Source organism: Hemitrygon akajei, chromosome 19, assembly GCF_048418815.1.
Source record: "Hemitrygon akajei chromosome 19, sHemAka1.3, whole genome shotgun sequence".
Classification (NCBI taxonomy): domain Eukaryota; kingdom Metazoa; phylum Chordata; class Chondrichthyes; order Myliobatiformes; family Dasyatidae; genus Hemitrygon; species Hemitrygon akajei.
The window spans coordinates 57248462-57262341 of record NC_133142.1 but is presented as its reverse complement, the minus strand read 5'-3'; the positions used below and the strand labels follow the sequence as shown (position 1 = coordinate 57262341).

At 43.5% G+C, this 13880-nt stretch overlaps 1 protein-coding gene across 2 annotated transcripts in view; it reads left to right on the top strand.

The window, feature by feature from the left end:
* LOC140741953 (metabotropic glutamate receptor 2-like) overlaps positions 1–2443 on the top strand; it is a 63683-nt gene extending 61240 nt beyond the window's left edge. For both annotated transcript variants that reach the window (XM_073072563.1, XM_073072562.1), the window contains one exon: positions 2136–2443. In XM_073072563.1, the coding sequence (XP_072928664.1) occupies positions 2136–2209 (74 nt within the window). In that variant the 3' untranslated portion in view covers positions 2210–2443. The remainder of the gene's footprint in view (positions 1–2135) is intronic.
* The last annotated feature ends 11437 nt before the right edge of the window (positions 2444–13880 follow it).

Below are 13880 nucleotides of genomic sequence, written 5' to 3'. Positions count from 1 at the left end.
GTTCTATGACTGTGCCTCTGTTCAGCAGTGAGAGGGGTTTCGATGAATGTGAGGACAGCGTGAAACAGGCTACTTGTTGACATTAAGAATGGGAATTTTTTGAAACACGTTAGGATAGCTAAGTCTCTGGAGCTGGATGGGATATACCCCAGGTTACTACAGGAATTGAGGGAAGAGATTGCTATTTCTTTGTTATTGATCTTTGCATGTGTGCGCTGGCCAGAGGAGTAGTACCGGATGATTGGAGGATCATAGCGCCATAGTCATAGAATACTACCGCATAGAAGCAGGCTCTTCTTCCTCCTGTGGAATCTGCATTGAACTCACTGCTGTTTTGCTTCACTTCTACGGACTCTATACCTGTCTCCCAAGTAAATACAGATACAAAAAATCCATTTAAAGTCTGCCCCATCTCTTTCAGCTCCATGCATAAATGACTACTTCTGATCTTCAAGAGGATCAATTTTGTCCCTTACTATCTTTTTGCTCTTAATATATCTACAGAAGCCCTTGGGATTCTCCTTTACCTTGTCTGCTTGAGCAATGTCATGTATTATTTTAGCCCTCCTGTTTCCTTCTTAAGTGTTCTCTTGTATTTCTTACACTCAAGCACCTCATTTGTTCTTTCCTGCCTATACCTGCTATGCACCTCCTTCTTCTTCTTAATCAGCAACTCAATATCTCTCCAAAACCAAAAAGCTCCCTAAGCACGTTATCTTTACCGTTTATTCTGACAGGAACATGCAGGCTCTGTACTCTCAAAGGTTCACCTTTAATGGCTTTCTCCCACTTACCTAACGCTTACCTTTGCCTGAAAACAACCTGTCTCAATCTACACTTGCTGGATCCTTTCTGATACTGTCAAAATTGTATCAGAAAGTTAGTACAACACTTTCCAGTACAGGCAACCTGGGTTCAGTTCCCGCCACTGCCTGTAAGGAGCTTTTACATTTTCCCCATGACCACGTGGGTTTCCTCCGGGTGCTCTGGTTTCCTCCCACACTCCAAAGATGCACCGGTTGGTAGGTAAATTTGTCATTGTAAATCTTCCCATGATCACGCTAGGATTAAATTGGGGAAATGCTGGGCTGTGTGGCTCGAAGGGCCAGAACAGCCTATTCTGTGCCGTATCTCAATGAATATATAATTTCTTTTAAAAATGGGTCTTTCTCCAATTTAGTAGAGGCTGAAGCAAAGTATTTATTAAGGAACTTTCCTCCCTCCTCCAACTGCAGGCACATGTTTCCTCTTTTATCTCTGATGTCCTACCCTCACTCTAGTCATCTTCCTGTCCTTCATGTATATGTAGAATGCTTTGGGGTTTCCCATAATCCTACTCACCAAGGCCTACTCATTCCCCTTCCAGCTCTCCTAAGTCCCTTAAGCTCCTTCCTGGTTATTATGACTCTCAAGAGCCCTGTCTGATCTTTGCTTCCTAAACCTACTGTAAATATGTTTTCTTCTACTTGTCAGCCATGGTTCCTTCACCCTACCATCCTTACCCTGCCTCAATGGGACAAACCAATCCAGAACCACATGCAAGCGCTTCCAAAACAACCTCCACATTTCTGTTGTACGTTTTCCTGAGCACATGTGTTTACAATTTGCACTCCCTAGTTTCTGCCTAATGACATCAAAATTCATCCTCTCCCAATTAAATACAAATCCATATTGTCTGCTCCTATCCCTGTCCAAGGCTATGCTAAAGGTTTAGGGGGTTGTGGTCACTGTCTCCAAAATTTTAACCCACCAAGAGATCTGTTACCTGATCTGGTTCATTACCTAGTATTTTTGCCCCATTCCTTGTTGTCCTCAGGTGTCCATTGTTCCCCCTGTAGCTACCCCCTCTCCTCTCTTTAAGTTATTCAACCTACATTTGAGGCACTTCCTTGGGGTAGATGAGACTCCTGTTATCTCTACTCCAGCAGCTCATCTGCCAGTTCCAAGAGTGGACAGGTTAAATGAGGAGCATGCAAGGATGTCCTCATGAAAGTAGGTGATGGAACCAGAGACACAGTGTCCCCAGTGTCAAAGCACATGCCTGCTGTGCTCACATTTCTGGTCCTGACTGCATTGCATTATAACCAACAAAACATCTAACACTGAGCTAAGCCTATCAATGTTTCTCCTTCCAGTTTCTGCTGTCCACTACGTACCGACTGTGTGCAATGGGCGAGAGATCGTAGACTCCACAACGTCATCGCTATGAGGATCAAAATCAGCCCTTAACCTCCACTGCTGCACGTTCCCTGACTCTTCCTCCCTCACATTCCTGTTCCACCCTCCAGTCACACACAACTCCTCCAGAACAGGGTACAAACTATGTGTGTGACAAAACTGGATATTATGTTCAATGTATAAAAAGTTTTTAATAAGTAGATAACTTGTGAGTTAGTCCGTGTTGCTGTAATTAATGTAAATAAAGTGTTTTTTTTAAAGAATAGTCATTGGTAACTGCTTATAGTTTTATGGCTGATCAGTGGAGTCATTAAGACAAGGAGACACCAAGGAGAGACCAATGAATAAGAAGAGACATGAGAGACTGCAGATGCTGAAATCTGGAATACAACAGGTCAGGCGGCATCTGTGGAGACAGATGAGGAGGAATTTCTTTATCCAGAGGGTGGTGAATTTGTGGAATTTATTACCACAGACAGCTGAGTCATTGGGTATATTTAAAGCAGAACTTGATAGGTTTTTGGTTAGTAAGGGTGTCAAAGGTTACAGGGAGAAGGCAGCGAATGGGGTTGAGAGGGATAATAAATCAGCCATGATGGAATGGTGCAGCAAACTCAATGGGCCAAAGGGCCTAATTCTGCTTCTATACTTTATGGTTTTAGAGTCTTAAATGGACAGTGAACTTTTCAGTTTGAAACCCTTTATCTGGAGTAAAAGAGGGAATATATTCAGTAAAAAGAGGTGAGGGGAGTGGTGTGGAGCAAAAGCTGGCAAGCATTGAGTGGATTTAGGTAAGGAGAGTGAAGGCAGATGGAGGAGGGAAGGTTGGGAATTGTGATAGAGGCTGGGAGGTGATAAGTGGAGGCAGCAAAGAGTTGAAGATGGTGAAATCTGATGGGAAGGGAACCAAACTAGCAAGGTGAGGAGGACAGATGGGAGCAATGGGGACATGGGTGGAGCCAGAGAAAGAAGCAGTGAAATGGGAGCTGGGTGAGGGCACGTGCTGCGGAGGTGTAGAAAGAACTGAATAGATCAGGAGCAGAGATAAAAGCAACAGAGAGGGGGACCAGATTACCTGAAATTCATGGCTCTGTCCTTCTGATCTATCCAGTTCCTTCTACACCCACCCCGCACCCAGAACCCCTCACGCTGTTTCTCTCCCCTTCTCTATTTGTTCATTACTCACACAGTCTTCCTGACAGGTCCCCTGGACCCACTGTTTCCATCTGTCCAGCCCCCTGCCTTATTTGGCTCCATGCCCCACCTTCCCTCCTGATTCCATCATCCTTTGTTGTCTCCAGCTAGCACCTCTCGTCCTCCGTCACCCTCTCCAATCTCCCCTCCTCATCTGGATCTACCTATCATCTGCCAACCCTTGCTCTGCCTCTTCCGCTCACTCCTTTATACTGACTACCTGCCCTCTGCCTTGACCTGAACTGTCATGTGTCCATTTCCCACAACAGATGCTACCTAAGCAGAAGTTCCTCCAGTAATTTGATTTTTGTTCCAGTAAATGAAACTCAAGAAACTCAAGGGTTTTCAGTGACTAGATGATGTCCACCGTCACTGTGTGAGTGTTGCCTTAATGATACACTTAGTGGCCACTTTATTAGGTACACCAGTACACCTGCACATTAATGAAAATATCTAAATTAGCCAGTCATGTGGTAGCAACTCAATGCTTAAAAGCATGCAGATGTGGTCAAAAGGTTCAGTTGCTTGTCAGACCAAACATCAGAATAGGGAGGAAATGTGGCTTTGACCATGGAATGATCGTTGGTGCCAGATGGGGTGATTTGAGTATCTTCGAAACTGCTGATCTCCTGGGAATTTCACGCTTAACAGTCCCTAGAGTTTACAGAGAAACATGTGAATAATGAAAAAAAAACATCTAGTGAGTGGCTTTTCTGTGAGCAAAAATGCCTTGTTAATGAGTGAGGTCAGAGGAGAATGGCCAAACTAGTTCAAGCTGAAAGGAAGGTGACTAACCCCAATAACCACATGTTACAACAGTGATGTGCAGAAGAGTATCTTTGAACACACAATGCTTTGAACTTTGAAGTGACCACAATGGGCTGCACTCCTGTACGCAATAAAATGGCCACTGGGTGTAGATCCCCACCCTTTACTGTGATTGGCTGCAGCAAGTTCTCAAGTTTTCCACCTTTCCTTGAGGCTTCGTAGTTATCTTCTGGCAGCAGCAAGTGAGGAGCTGGGAAGTATTCCATGACAATTCCATTCCATTCCACCAGGAGGGACTGGAGGGTCTTAAACATGTTGTGGTGAATGACGAGGTAAGACAATGTGGGTGAAAGAAGAGCTGGTTCGTACTGTTGGGTGAGGATGTATGTTACTCAGTGAGTTACTAAGGTCCAGAAGAACAATAGTGAGGTCCAATTGTGATCTTCAAATGGGGAATTGGTAAGTAATTGACAAGAAAACAACCTTAGAGGAAGTGGTGTTGACTGCATTGCTGCCACAGACACATTAGTCCCAATGCCTCCCTCCACCCTCAAGATATTGTGAAATGCTGTGACTTCATGAGTGCTTGCTTTGGCCAATGTTGTTAAATGAAAAACAGCATCCAAGGATCCATAAGACCATAAAATATAGGAGCAGAATTATGGCATTCAGCGCACCATGTCTGCTCTAACACTCAATCATAGATAATTTTATTTTTAACCTCATTCTCCCGCCTTCTCCCCAACCATTAACCCCTTTACCAAACAAGAACCTATCAATCTCTACTGCAAATATACCCAATGACTTGGCCTTCACTGAATCCTTACAGATTCACCACCCTCTGACTAAGAAATTTCTCACAATCTCAGTTCTAAAGGGACATGATTCATTTTGAGGTTGTGGTCCTTGATTCTCCTGTGAAGGGAAACATCCTCTTCATGTCCATCCTGTCTGGTATTTGATAGGTTTTAATGAGATTCTCCTCATCCATCGAGTAGAGAGCCAGAGCCATTAGACGTTCCTTATATATAAAGCCTTCCATTGCCGGGTTCATTCCCATGAACCTCCTCTGGACCCTCTCTTATGCCAGTACATCCTTTCTTCGCTAAGAGGCCCAAAACTGCTCACATAGGAAGTCTACTCAGTCCCACTACTCTTCTCCCAAGCTCGGCAGCATTTAACTTAAGTGCCCCTTGCTCCTGATTAAGTGCCCCTTGCTTCTGATTAAGTGCCCCTTGCTCCTGATACCACTCTGCATTCTGGATCATAGTTGATAAGTAATTTCATGTCCTCTGTTAATCTAAATCCTTGGGCCTTCTGGTACCAGTGTCAAAGCCCAAGATGTTCTCCTTGTTCTCTCCTTGCCTTCCCCATCAGAACATCTCTTTCTTGACTCTGTCTGCCTCCTACACTGTAAACAACTCCAGGTTCATCCTGCATCAGCCAAAGACTGAGCTGAGTCATGGGACTATTTGCTGTTAAATGTTGCTGTCTCATTTCTTTGATTGCTCGCCTGAGGGCAGGAGGAGATGTTCAACTTCTTGGAGCAGTTGGAGTCCGCATGCCAGTGGGTTTATCTGTTTGGCACAAAATGTCCGCCACACCCTCCATAATATTGATGACAAACTCCTTAATGGAATATCCCATGAATTGCAGAGAACCCATGAAAGCAGGTCCAAGTAGTTTAATGTATGCAAAGGAAAACCCCTTCACTCCCTGAGGAACAAGCAGAGGTGTATGGGAACGATAGGACCGATTGCTCAACCATCTCAGGGAAAACGAGCCAAATAGCCTCCATAATATATGATGTGATTTGAAGAGGAATTAACAGGAAAGGATCAAAATATGGAAGCTTTGGATTTGACTAGATGATTGAGAAGGTGATGGGAACACACCATTCCGATAGTTTAGACCAGGGAAGCTGGCATATAACTGCAAAGAGTATCTTTCTGTCTTATACCATTAATCTTAATGGATGAACACAGCTCCCTAGAGATCTGAGAATTATTGAAACCCTAATGCCTGAATTGCTACGCCTGCAGGGAAATCCATTTATTACATTATAGTGTAATGTCAGCATACGTTGTTAATATTAAATCATTTTTCTTGATATTTTTGACACACCATAAAACTGTGCATTCTAGTCATAAAACCCTACAAGTGCAGACAGGCCCTTCAGCCCATCTAGTTAATGCTGAACTGTTTTCTACCAAGTCACATCAATCCACATCTGGAGAATAGCCTTCCTTACTCTCCCATCCATGATCTTTTCCATGCAAGCTCAGGAAAAACTGAGCAGTTTCAAGTGGAAGAAATCAGGAGGGAAGGCAAGTTAAGAAAGGAATTTACACTGGCTATAGAGCCCAGGGAAATTGCACACACCAGGATGGAATGCAGGGAATCAAGAACCCAATAAACACAAGAGCGAATAAGGAGATGTAGTGAATCAGGGACGTATTAAACATAAGGATCAACAGGGAAATCTAGGCAATCAGTGACAGTAGGCACTGGAACAAACAGTGAGACCTAGGGAATCTGGGACATGATAATCACCAGAGTGGATAGAAGGAATTGGGGAGTGGACTGGTGGATTGAGAATTTGTACAAATATTTATTTAACGTGTAATGTCCTAAGTGCGATTTAACAAATAGTTAAGGAAAAGACTATTTGACAAAACAGTAACAGTAAATGATACCTCCTTTATCTACGTGGTCAATGATACACAATACCAATCATCTCATCTTCCTTTAATTGTGAGGGGAAAGTGAACTGTGAATACAACAGAAATTAAAAATCTTTTTAACCCAGTTTGTTGCATGAACAAGTCATCCAGCTGCACCAAGGAGAAAGAGGCCATTGAGTGACAAGGAGGAACAAAGGGAATGCCAGCCTCCAAGGGAAGTGAGGTCAAACCGGGAACATAAGTGGCAGCAAGAATGGGGTTGAACTCTACTGGCAAGAGGCCCAAGGGCCTAGGAGATTTCACCTATCAGATGGAATCAAGGGCATCACAATGGCCAGTTTTCTAAAAAGAAACACACAACTATTAGACTTCTCAGAATCATTTCACCATAACTCACATCCCTTTTGGGGACGTATTAATTTCTGAGCTGAAAGGTTAATAAATAACAATGAGATACGTGGCCCGTGGGTCTGATTTCGGTGATGTTGGTAAGGAATGCCAGCTGGGACACTATGAATCACTGCTCTTTAAATGTCATCACGACATCCTGAACCTTCACCTAGAAGTCTTGAAAGAAGTAAATGGGGTTCCTTTAAGGGGGGGATCACCTGTAGAACTTTTGCTTCTGATTTGGGTTCAAGCTTAGTGACTTGAACAAACACCTGGTGGCACCTTATTAGGTACACCAGTACACCTGCTTGGTCATGCAAGTATCTAACCAGTCAACTCGATGCATAAAATCATGCAGACATGGTCAAGAGGTTCAGCTGTTGTTCAGACTAAACATTAGAATGGGGAAGAAATGTGAACCAAGTGACTTTGACCGTGCAATAAATGTTGGTGCCAGATGCAGATCTCTTGGGATTTTCACACACAGTCTCTGTTCACACACAGTTTACAGAAAATGGTGTAGAAAAACAAAAAAAAACCCAGCGAGCAGCAGTTCTGTAGGCAAAAACACCTTGTTAATGAGAGAGGTCAGAGGAGAATAGCCAGACTAGTTCAACCTGACAGGAAGGTGACAGTAACTCAAATAAGTACTTGTTACAATAGTGGTGTGCAGAAAAGCATCTCTAAACACAGGAGGTACAGGAACTGAGTGTTCCCTTGAACCCAGACTGAGCTCTGGGAAGCAGATGAGTGGGCGAGTCAGCGTCAATGATTCCAGCCCTTTGCATTACCTTTAGGATGAGAGAGACCTGGATGATGAGTGGGAATTGGTAAGGTTGCAATCTTCCTCTATCCTATTATAGGAAAGATGTGAAAACTTCAGAGAGGATGCAGAAGAGACTTACCAAGATACTGTCTGAACTAGAGGGTATGTCTTATGAAGATATATTAAGGAAGCTAGGCCTTTTCTCTTCAGAGTGAAGGAGATTGAGAAGTGATAGAGGAGTACAAGATGATGAGGCATAGATTGAGTGGATAGCCAGAGGCTGGAAATGGCCAATACTAGGGGGGCAGAACTTTAAGGTAATTGGAGGAAAGTATAGGGGGATTGTCAGAGGTAAATTTCATACACAGAGTGGTGTGTGTGTGTGTGTGGAATGCCCTGCCAGAGGTGGTGGTAGAGGCAGATACATTGGGGACGTCTAAGGGTCTGTTAGAAAGATATGTGGATGATAGAAAATAATAAAGGACTATATAGAAGGTAAGGTCAGATTGATATTAGAGTAGGTTAAAAGGTCAGCACAACATTGTGGGCCAAAGGACCTGTACTGTGCTGTAATGTTCTATGTTCTTATGATCAGGATAAAGCTCGATGCTTTGGAGACCACAGAATGGCAGGTTAATCATTTATTAGTCACTTATCTCAATGCCGTTTTATCTCCTGTTGTGTTACCTACTTAGCAACAACCTCCTCCACCTAGACATCCCTTCATGTTCTGGTATATGCTTGGAATGTTATAAGGGTCATGAAGGGTTCTTTCCGGAACTGGGCTCCCTCCCTCAGCACATGAGAACATTTTATTCGAGTTCTGGGAAGTGTGTGGGATCCACGTAGCTACCCTTCATCACCGAGGTAAGGCACAGTTTCATTGGAAGTCCAGGAATGTCAGAATTCCCAGGATGAATGGGTAACTTTGGAGCATACAAGTGAGCATGAAATTCAATGATATTATGGGCACCAGGGGTAATTAAGGAGGTAAAAAAGAAAAACAGGGAATGTCAAAAAATGCCGAGCTCTGCGATAATACTCAACCCAGATACATCAGAGAGGGAGGTCAAGGGAGGCAAAGTGTCAGCATTACAGAATGACCGTCTGCATTATGTTTACTAGGGATGGCTTCTAATGTACCGTGATCCAGACTCTGCGGAACATCTCTGACAAAAGGGGCACAGAGTTTATTTGAACCTGTACTGAATATTTTACTGAAGACTTCATGTGATTTTTTAATTTATTCATATTTTGTAGGTATTTTAAACTTCTAAAACTGAATAAAAACTAAAAGGAGAAAACCTCTTGGTGCCTATTTTTTTTATCTGTACACAACTAAACCTGCAAAACATACAGTAAACTGTGTCGTTAGTGCCAAATCAAATCAGCGAGGATTGTGCGGGGGAGCCTTCAAATGCCACTATGCTTCCCACAGCCATGCATAGCATGCCCACAACTTACTAACCCTAACCATATGCCTTTGGAATGTTGGAGGAAATTGGAGCATCAGAGAAAATCTACACGGATATGGGAAGAACGTATAAACTCCTTACAGCCAACAGCAGGAATCAAACCCTGATCTTCCAGCTGGCAATGTAACGTGATGCACTAACCTCTACTCTACCATGTTGCCCTGTCAGGAATATCCTAGATATGTTATTTGAGATTACCAATGTGATAGATGCTTTCTTTGAATGGACTCTTGAAAATAATATTATTACAAGCGCCTATTTGCAGAAAGGAGCCAACAGGACCAGGAGGTAAGTTCAGGGAAGGCGTCCAGTAAGTGAGTGAGTGGCAGGAGAATGAGAGTGAGGAATGCCATCTGATGGACAAGATGTGACAGATTATACGCACAGAAATAAACAGCTTTAGGACTCAGCTTTCCAGCATATTGATTAGCAATTTGAAAAAACAAATAAAGAGCTTAGTTCTAAGTTTCCAAGTGATATTCAAGTTAGGAGGCAGTGGAAGTTGAAAGCAGTGTTGCCAATGGCAGATTAGTTAGATAATTAACAAATGCAGTTCAGATTTAAAACTGGGGTGGGGGGGGGGGGGGCTGCTCATCTTGGATGAAGAAAAATGACTGGGTAGACAGTGGGAACTTTGCTCTCCCATTTTCCTTCTGGCTTTTCCCTCACTGACAGACTAATTTTAAACATGTTTATTTTCACAGACATTCATTGACATGAACTTCACTTACCTCAACTCTGAACTGATTTCTCAACCTACAGACTTACATACTTACAAGGAATCTACAACCTGTTCTCAGTATCTATCTATTCCATCTATCTATTTATCCAGCCATTCATTTATTTATTTACTTACTTATTTTACTTATCTGTCTGTTTATTAATTTATTTGCGCAATTTGTCTTCTTTTGCACTTTGGTGTTTTGTTTTATTCCCCACTACTTGTATAGGCTAGAAGCAACCAGTTAGAAGCTGGACACCCAAACTGGTATTGATAATATTTTGTTGAAGTATTGGACAAAATATTATAAATTGCAGATACCAAGGTGATAAATCTGTTTGAATAAACTCCATGCACTGTGCTGGAGGAGCAGAAAGTCTCCCTGAAACTTCTACAAGGCACGTCTCAAAGCCAGGTGCAAGTGGCTCTCGATTCGACACCAAACTGAAGGTGTCTCTCCATAACACAAACAAGAGAAAATCTGCAGACGCTGGAAATCTGAGCAACACACACAAATAGCTAGAGGAACTCAGCAGGCCAGGCAGCATCTATGGAAAAGTGTACAGTCGATGTTTCGGGCCAAAACCCTTCAGCAGAATTGGAGAAAAAAGTGCTGAGGAGTAGATTTAAAAAGTGGGGGGGAAGGGAGAGAGAAACACAAGGTGATGGGTGAAACCTGAAGGGATGAAGAGCTGGGAAGTTGAATGGTGAAAGAGACAGAAGGCCATGGAAGAAATAAAAGGAGGGAGGAGTACCAGAGGGAGGCGATGGGCAGGCAAGGAGATAAGGTGAGAGAGGGCAAAGGGGATGGGAAATGGTGAAGTGGGGGTGGGGTGCATTACTGTAAGTTTGAGAAATCAATGTTCATGCCATCAGGTTGGAGGCTACCCAAACAGAATATGAGGTGTTGTTCCTCCAACCTAAGTGTGGCCTCATCATGACAGAGGAGAGGCCATGGATAGATGTATCAGAATGGGAATGGGAAGCAGAATTAAAATGTGTGGGCACTGGGATATCCCGCTTTTTCTGGTGGATGGAACGTAGGTGTTTGGCAATCTCCCAATCTACGTTAGGTCTCACCGATATACATGAGGCCACACTGGGAGCAATGGACACAGTATATGACCCCAACAGACTCACAGCTGAAGTGTTGCCTCACCTGGAAGGACTATTTGGGGCCCTGAATGGTAGTGAGGGAGGAGGTATAAGGGTAGGTGTAACACTTGTTCTGCTTGCAAGGATAAGTGCCAGGAGGAAGATCAGTGGGGAGGGACAAATGGATAAGGGAGTCATGTAGAAAGTGGTCCCTGCAGGAAGCAGAAGGTGGGCAGGGAAGGAAGGATGTGCTTGGTGATGGGATCCTGTTTGAGATGGCGAAATTTTTCGTCGAATTATGTGCTGGACACAGAGTCTGGTAGGGTGGTAGGTGAGGACAAGAGAAACCCAATCCCTGGTAAGGTGGTGGAAGGATGGGGTAAGAGCAGACGTGTGAAATGGAAGAGATGCGGTTGAGGGCAGTGTTGATGGTGGAGGAAGGGAAGCCCCTCTCTTTGAAGAAGGAGGACATCTCCTTTGTTCTAGAATGAAAAGCCTCATCCTGAAAGCATATGCGGCACAGAAGGAGGAATTGAGAGAAGGGGATGGCATTTTTACAAGTAACAAGGTGGGAAGAGGTATGGTGCAGGTAGCTGTGAGAGTCCGTGGGTTTATGATGGACATCAGTGGATAAGCTGTCTCTGGAGACAGAGACAGTAAAATCGAGAAAGGGGAGGGAGGTGTCAGAAATTGACCAGGTGAATTTGAGGGCAGGGTTGCTGCAGTTGGGCTAGGTACTATTTGGCATCACTAGTAAACCTACACTGCGGGTTGCTGTCTTGAGAGAGACAGAGCAAATTTAGACAGCCAACACTGAGACTAGAAATCCTATGGTGAATAACTCAGCTCCTAACTCCTCAAAGACAGTCCAGGCTCGTACTGTAAGCAGTGTGGTGGAATATTCCCCACATGGCCAGATGAGTGCACCTTCAACAACACTCAACAACCTTCAACTACACCACATAGGACATTGCATCTCATTTGATATCTACTTAGCCTACCACAGATGTAGCAATTTGTACAGGCAGTAGCAGTACCATCTAACAGGATGCACTGCAGTACCCCGTCAGGACTCTTTAAATGCCACCTCTACCACCTGGAAGGACAAGGGCAGCAAAAGCACAGGGCACACCACCACCTGGAAGTTCCCCTCCAAGCCATACCATCTTGACTTGGAAATGCATCACCATTCCTTCACTGTAACGGGGTCCAGTTTCTCATTAAACTGCAGCAGTCTGCACAGTGAAAGCACTCCCAGAAGGCTGATAGGTAGGAATATGCAGGAGAGAAACTGTCACAACAATCTGTGTGAGGCTTATTTCAAAACGGGCAACTGTAGTGCTTTGGAAGGCAGTGAAGGATGGGAGTTCTGAATTAATTGAGGACAAGGGATCCTTAGGGGTTAATGGACAGTCTCTTGATCAAAGTTGAGCAACACTAGTTACATTAATGTAGAGTATGATATTGTACTAAAATGGACATCTTGTTCTAATTGAGCTTTCTTGTAAAAACTGTGTATAGTGTATGTTCAATATGTTTTTTTCTGATGAATGCCACTTATATGATGCCTATGTGTCTGTTATGCTGCTGCAAGTAAGTTTTTCATCGCACCTGTACATACATACACTTGTGTACAGCATATGACAATAAACCTTGATGTTGACTTAACAATCACAGGCAAGCATGGAAGGACTAAAACAGAGAAGGAACTCTCAAATGTGTTTGTGAACTCTGTCCCATGCTGGAAGGGGGTTTTTGCTGGATCTAATTCTAGGTGAAGCTGGATCAGTGAACAGAAGGAAAAGGTGATCATAATATCATTTATGTAAGACAATTGGGTCTTTGGTCAACAACAGTCAGGTCTAGGAGTAGATACAGAGATGTCAGGGGTAAGTTTTTTACGCAAAGAGTGGTGAGTGCGTGGAATGGGCTGCCGGCGACAGTGGTGGAGGCGGATACAATAGGGTATTTTAAGAGACTCTTGTATAGGTACATGGAGCTTAGAAAAATAGAGGGCTATGGGTAACCTGAGGTAAGTAAGTACATGTTTGGCACAGCATTGTGGGCCAAAGGGCCTGTATCGTGCTGTAGGTCTTTATGTTTCTAAATGAGTTAAGTTGCAAGAAAAATAAGGCTATGATATTAGGTGATTTTAACTTTCCACATAGTAACTGGAACTTCCATACTGTAAAGGAGTATATGGGATAGAGTTTGTCAAATGTGTTCAGGAAAGTTCATCATTTAATACTATGTATGAACCAAAAGAGATGGAGGATCTTAAATGAATTCTTTTGCATCTGTATTTACTTGGGAGACAGACACGGTCTATAGAACTGGGGTAAAACAGTAGTGCGGTCATGCCCTGTATCCGGATTACAGAAGAGGAGGTGTTTGCTGTCTTGAGGCAGATTAGAGTGGATAAGTCCCCAGGGTCTGATAAGGTGTCCCCTTGGACCTTATGGGAGGCCAGTGCAGAAATTGCAGGGACTCTGGCAGAGATATTTAAAACGTCCATAAGTACGGGTGAAGTGCCAAAGGACAGGAGGACAGCTAATGTCGTTCTGTTGTTCAAGAAAGACTCTCAGAATCAGGCCAGAGCGCCTGACATC